At 38.1% G+C, this 6,415-nt stretch overlaps 1 protein-coding gene across 1 annotated transcript; it reads left to right on the top strand.

The window, feature by feature from the left end:
* Positions 1-1,401: 1,401 nt before the first annotated feature.
* Positions 1,402-4,955, top strand: LOC137994543 (neuropeptide FF receptor 2-like). The gene has a single exon (XM_068840126.1). It carries the CDS (start codon positions 1,611-1,613, stop codon positions 2,721-2,723), a length of 1,113 nt encoding a protein of 370 aa, XP_068696227.1. The 5' UTR covers positions 1,402-1,610; the 3' UTR covers positions 2,724-4,955.
* Positions 4,956-6,415: the final 1,460 nt, after the last annotated feature.

The raw sequence follows: 6,415 nt of genomic DNA on the forward strand, positions 1-6,415 counted from the left end.
CAAATATTGAAAATAAATGCTGTTTGTTGTTGCCCATCCTTTCCTTGCATCTGTCACTTTCATTTACCTACCTAATTACATGTAAAATAATATGAAGACATCACAATGTGCAGCACATATTAATTGGAAAACACCTCAACTGCCATCCTTATTATCTTAGGCGGGGGCAGATGTAATGAAAACTATTGCTAGTTTTAAATGGCAGGCAGACATGATAGACTACGTTGTGGAAACCACGAAATAAATTGAAATAGACAGATATGCAGAAGCAACAAGAAAGAAAAATACTTATTTTCATTCTATAGCTTTCTCTGCTATTAAGAAGTCACTAATGGGGCTCCTGCTATCATTACTAGACGTCTTAAATGGAAAAGCAATGACTTCCTTCACGTGAACAAAACATCAGTGACTTGGGAACCAACATCTCTTCAGCACGTTTTCCTTCATTTTTTATGATATGATTGAGAACTTTGATTTTTTTTCAGTGGCTATCGTTATTCTTCACTTATCTGTTCTCAAAAATCGTAAATCGTTTCACTGCGGGTTGTTTTTTAGAATTAAATAAGAATTTCCAAGTAACTTTAATGAGGCTTTTGTTTTATCAGCAAGCAAGTTGTTGCTCTGATGCATTCATTTCCTGTGTATGTTTTTTTAGCTGCCGTACATAATTATTTTTTCTTCCTTAACTTGTTTTAGCTCCCTTTTGGTTTTCTTTTACTGTACCAGTTTTATTTTTCATCTTTTAATTAAGAAAGGTGATCTTTTTGCGGCATATCGGAAGTCTGTAGTGGATTAAATGAAAGCGTTGTGAGTGTTTTAATGGAAAAACGTATTCGATTCACTGCCACAGTGTTGCGGCTTTCTTTCCCAGAGAATGGAACTGCGTTGATTTAACTAAGCTAACATTTTCCGTTCATCGATCATCCGGAAATTAATTTCCTTTTTTGAAAACTGCATTTTGTAATTATAAAAACACTGTGTGAATTAAGGCTTAAAATTATAATTAAATGTGGCACAAGTATTTCAAAGTATAATCCTGCAATGGATATTTCCAAAGCAGCACTGGTGTGAATAAATGACTTATAAGCAGCAAGCTACAATGACCGGCAAGTACACTCTTTTAAAAACTCCTTTGAAATCCCAAATCTTCAAATGGACAATTTGAAACTTGAGCACTCAATTACAGTCCTAACTGCGTTTTAATTACCTTGTTGAAAATGGTGCTTTAATTTATGTCATCTAACAAGTTTGCCATTATCGGTCAAAGTTTTAATCATCTTCCAAGAGTCATTTTTATGAATGCCTCTGTGCTCTTAAAAGCCAGCCAATTTTGAAGAACAAATAAAACAGGCACCTGAACGAATGCAAGGTAAATAGAAGAGGACGAAAGAGGGAGGAAAATTGCTCATAGTTTCAAATTCAAATAATGATGCCATTTCTTGAAGGACAGGTGATCAAATACTGAGCTAAGAACAGCAAAACTGTGACAAAAGATATTTTTCTTAATTTAGAGCGGTTTCATCAATCTCTTGCCAAAGAGATTTTGTTGTTCCAATGCTTTTCACTGTTGTTTCACTGTTCATACGTTAAAAGAAAAGTCGACCGGTACCATGGAAGACGTGTCTGGTACAGCTAACAGCACACCCACATCTATAGGATATACCGTGTCCAGCGCAAACATTGAGACCAGTGCAAACATAACAAATAATGCTTCGCTGTGGTTGCAGAACGACATTGACAAATTGGCCACGGGATTCAAACTTACGGGCTTTCTTTTACTCTTTTTCCTTTCGTTATCCGGAAACGCCTTACTGGTAGCAGTATTACTCAAGAACGCCAACCAAAGAATGCGTACACCGAGTAACTATTTCATTTTCAGCATGGCTTGCGGGGATATCATTATCACTGTATATTGCATGCCACAGTTTGCAATAACAACAGCCTACCACTATCGATGGCTTGTCAGCGGAGTTGCTGGCCTGGTACTGTGTCGTATATCGTTCTTTCTTGGTCAATTATCCGTGCTTGTTTCCACTGCTAGCCTGTTTGCTATCGCCTTGGATCGCTTGTTTCTGGTGTTTTATCCACTGAAAAGAAAAATTACTCTTGCGAAAGCGAAATACCTGATTGTTGCAATTTGGTTGCTCTCGACAGCATTCTCTTTACCATCATTAAGAATGGCCAAAGTTTTTGAGAGAGAGCCCGGATATCCCGTTTGCAATCTCGATTTCGAGCTGCAGTCATTTATCGTCATCTACGTCTTGTTTTGCTTCACCATCGTTATCGCGTTGCCCCTTATGGCTACTATCGCCATTTATATCGCCATCGCGATAAAACTGAACGGAACTAAGAGTCCAGGAAGCCAACTGCCATCAAATCGAGAGCGAAGAGAGCAGATGAACCACAAGATTCTCACAATGCTCGTAGCTGTTGTCGCTGTGTTGATTGTCTGCCGTCTTCCTCTGATAATTGTAATCTTATCCTGTATGTTTGGTTCAATAGAAATTTGCGGCCAACATAATGTTGTGTTTGCAGGCTGGTTTCTGACTTACGCCAACAGCGGTATAAACCCATGGATTTACTTCATCTTCAACGAGCAATTTCGCCATGGAGCCAAATTGGTGCTAGAGAACGTTTTTCCCTGTTGCTGTAAATCTGTAAACGTAATTGAAGCTGTGGAAACTAATGATGTAGGTATGTCAACTCACCTCCCACGACAATGAAGTTACGCACACGAGATAGACTACGAAGAAGTCATCGATAATCTGACTTAAATATGCAAGCACTAGTTTAACAAACTTTAACTTCATTATCTCAGCCATCTGCAAAGTAGCCGACCGGAGCTATGCACGAACTAAATTTCAAGGAAAGATTTTGAAGCTTGGAAAGACAATCAAAACTTGTCCCACTTTGCTCACCTTTTCTATAGAATTTGATATTTAACAATTATTCCATGAGTGCGCGTTGGATATGAGATGATAGATAGTCAACGAGGCGCGTAGCGCCGAGTTGGCTATAATCATCTCACATCCAACAACCGCAGTTGGAATAATTGTCTTATTAAAACGCCCCCAAAATATAGAAAACTATACTATAATAAAAATAAAAAGGCCCAAAAATCACGCATATGCTTGCCGTGTTTGTAGATCATGGTATAATGGCTCATAACCCATGATGGCTTAGCCAATCAAAACTCTCGAATTGCATTATCCAATGATCCAGTTTTTAATAATTGGTAATATTACATTGCATATTCGCTTAGAAAGGAAAAGAAATGTACAAAAGGCGGAGAGAAAGGGCGGGCAGAGCAATTATATATCCATGGTGGAGTTCTCCTTTAAGTCGTCGCCTCGTAGACCGTTTCAACGAAAAGAACCTCAACTAAAACGCAGCTTCACGTTGTAAATATTGGGCCAAGGGTCCTAAAACCTGATTGATACGGCTCGCAATCAGAATTAGAAAATGAACGATACGGACAAGCTTGAATGGTCGCGTTTTTATCTTATAATTTAATAGTTCTTAACATTACTCAACACCTTGCACAAATAAAATGATAATGTAGCAGTTAAAGATTACTTACATGTCTTACTACAAAGGAAACGATTAAGTTACACAGCAAAAATTATACAGCATATCACTTATAAGTCTCAGTTTCCACTCACGGTAAAAGCATATTTTAAAACTTTACGCCAACTGGAAGAAAGTACATTCCCATCTATCTTAAATCACTAGCCTGCAAGCAGGCTCTTCCGTTGAAAATGGCCTATCGTAAAACATGGATTGGATTTCTTAAAAGGTAGATTTGTAAAACATGGATTTGTAAACGGTGGATTTATAGAAACATGATAGCATAGTTCGACTGTTGATTTGTTTCTTTGTCTATCCCATTATAATTTTAATTATTTTACTTTATTTTCATTTTTTATTTATTTTATGGCTTAACATTTAAATAAGTACGGGGAAAAAAACTTTTTGTTCGTGTTGAGTAATCTTAGCATTTGGGAATTTTTAAGAACATTCGAGACGTAATTACGGCTAGTTAGCATTCTCGGCATTCTCTACTGTGCAAAAAAATTCCTTCGTGCTTATATTTAACTTATTAAACTTAACAATGCACTGTGCGCGTTTTTTATTTCTTAAATGATAAACATCTTAATACACAGCAACTGGTCCAGGCCGATTTCCAACGTTTCACGGGAATAGGTAATTTTACTAGGGCAAACATGGAAGAAACAAAAGTGTACGTGACAAACGAACGACCAGGCTACCAAAAAGCAGAATTTTAAAAATGCATATTAGGGGCCGATTGCATGAGCCGGGCTGGCTCGGTTAGCCGAGATCCCGGTACGTCTGACAAAAACACCAAAAATCATGATCAAGTTTGGAATTACTAACCGGGCTGAGATTTTTGCATGTAATCGCGTTCACCGGGACAGCCCGGTTAGCTGGGCCAGCGATTTCTAACCACATTACTCCACTTTAGAGCAAAATGGCCCAAGGAATAGTCGTTTTTCATGTTTAACTAAAGGATAAATAAGATAGCAAACCATAAGTCTTCTTTAAATTGTAGAATGGTGAATTTTAATAACAATTTAGCGAGACAAACGTCTGTCCAAATTAGTCTAAGCCGGGCTGGCTCACCTCATGTAATACTGGGCTGAAAGACATCCCGCCAAGTTCATGTAATCGGAACCTTAGACCTTTGACGAAAATAATTTTACATGTTTTAATTTTGCGAGGGAGAAGATAGGTGATTGTGTGAGGAAAGAGATGGTGGATTCTTTTAAGCTTCCATCTCTGACTAAAAAACGACGACGAGCATTTGAGTTTCCAGAGTTCTCATGGAGCTCAGTAAAAACCAAAGAAGAGCTTAAAAGCGGGACATTTTGGTCCGTCTATTTCGCGGGTTTTAAATTTGGAGAAGTGCAGCGTCATGTTTGCATCAAGAAGTTGAAAGGGGAATCCGCCGCTTCAAAGTAACGCTTCGAGAACCACATTTGCAAGTGGTGTTATTGTTGTTATTGTTTGGTAGGTTTTCTTTCTAATCTAAGATTGAAATATCTTTTCTCTTGACACCGGTTAACTTAAATCAGTTTCCTCTTATAAGTTGTTAAATTAAAAGACAACGCTTTCTTATCATGAAGTCATTCAGTTTGTGCCGGGTAGATTTAAAGGTTAATTTCGCATGCGTTGTCGAAAAATAAAGCCTGTTAGGCTTTATTACTTATACAGCTGCAAACTTTTGTCGAAACAGGTTAGGAAATGACAAGACAGTTTCGTTTTTGGATCATGTTCGTAAAAGGATAGGTTCTGCTTTGTTGACAACTAAAACAGTGGATTCTATCTAAGGCCATCCACTTTTTTTTTCCGTTTCGCGTCGCCCGACCGACCCAAAGTTTTGGCATTTTCCAAAAAAAAAAAAAAGGTAACAACGTTTTTAAGACATTTTATGTCGCATAGGAGTTTCGGTTGTTGATCCTTTTTCCCAGGCTGTCTTAATTTTGCCACAACATCCACCAACGTTTCCGCCACATTGATTTTAAGTTCACAGCTTCTTGTTTTCCTGGTTCCACAGCTGTGATGGTGGGGTACCAGGCCCCCGATTCGGAGAATGCGTATGATTTTTTTTTTTTTAGTTTTCTTTTCAATCCGACCGACCGACCCAATATCAGGAAACGTATTCGACGGTAAACGAAAAATGATGGGATGGCCTAAGCGCTATGTCCTTGAAATGTTTAAATTCCTCATAGCAGGAAAAGAGAATATGTTTTGTTATATTAACTGCCCCATCTGGACCAAGCTTTTTCAGTTAACTCAAATACGGGAAAAAGTGAACACTGTGAATCGAGTAAAGACGTGAAAAAGCGTGCAGAACGTCGCAAAATTGAATTGGTAGCAACAATCCATGTTTTACAAATCCACCTTTTTTAAAATCCATGTTTTACAAATTCATGTTTTAAATCCATGTTTTACTCTTCATACCCTATTAATATTCATTAGTCCTCATGCATAGTATATAAACATGCCTTGATTATTCATAGTTGTCAGTTTTGCCTAACTTTGGTCGGATTCGTTTGAAATATGCCCGAGCGTCCGTCCCTAGTGAACGACCCTGCAAGTGTCCAGCAAATTTTACAGCCCCTTCAAGGCTTTGTTGAGCAGGCTGCTCCGCCAACCAAGTCTTCATCACAAATTCACTGGCGAAATATCTGATTGGTCGAGGCTTTGTCATGTGACTTCAATAGCTCAAATCAAACATGGCTGCCATCGGGTGTTTATCAGATCTCCGTCGATAAAAAAAATTTTTTTCAGGCCAGTAAAACGGACGAATGTTTTGACTGCATAGTGCGTTTTTATGCCAGCGAGATTCCCCTTTCTAGCAAACAGTGCTACGAGTGAAATTTCTGTAAAAAGT

This window comes from Montipora foliosa, chromosome 3 (genome assembly GCF_036669935.1).
Source record: "Montipora foliosa isolate CH-2021 chromosome 3, ASM3666993v2, whole genome shotgun sequence".
NCBI lineage: Eukaryota > Metazoa > Cnidaria > Anthozoa > Scleractinia > Acroporidae > Montipora > Montipora foliosa.

Bases quoted from the DNA above. Each gene is read 5' to 3' on its own strand.
- LOC137994543 (XM_068840126.1), top strand. From the start codon at position 1,611: ATGGAAGACGTGTCTGGTACAGCTAACAGCACACCCACATCTATAGGA.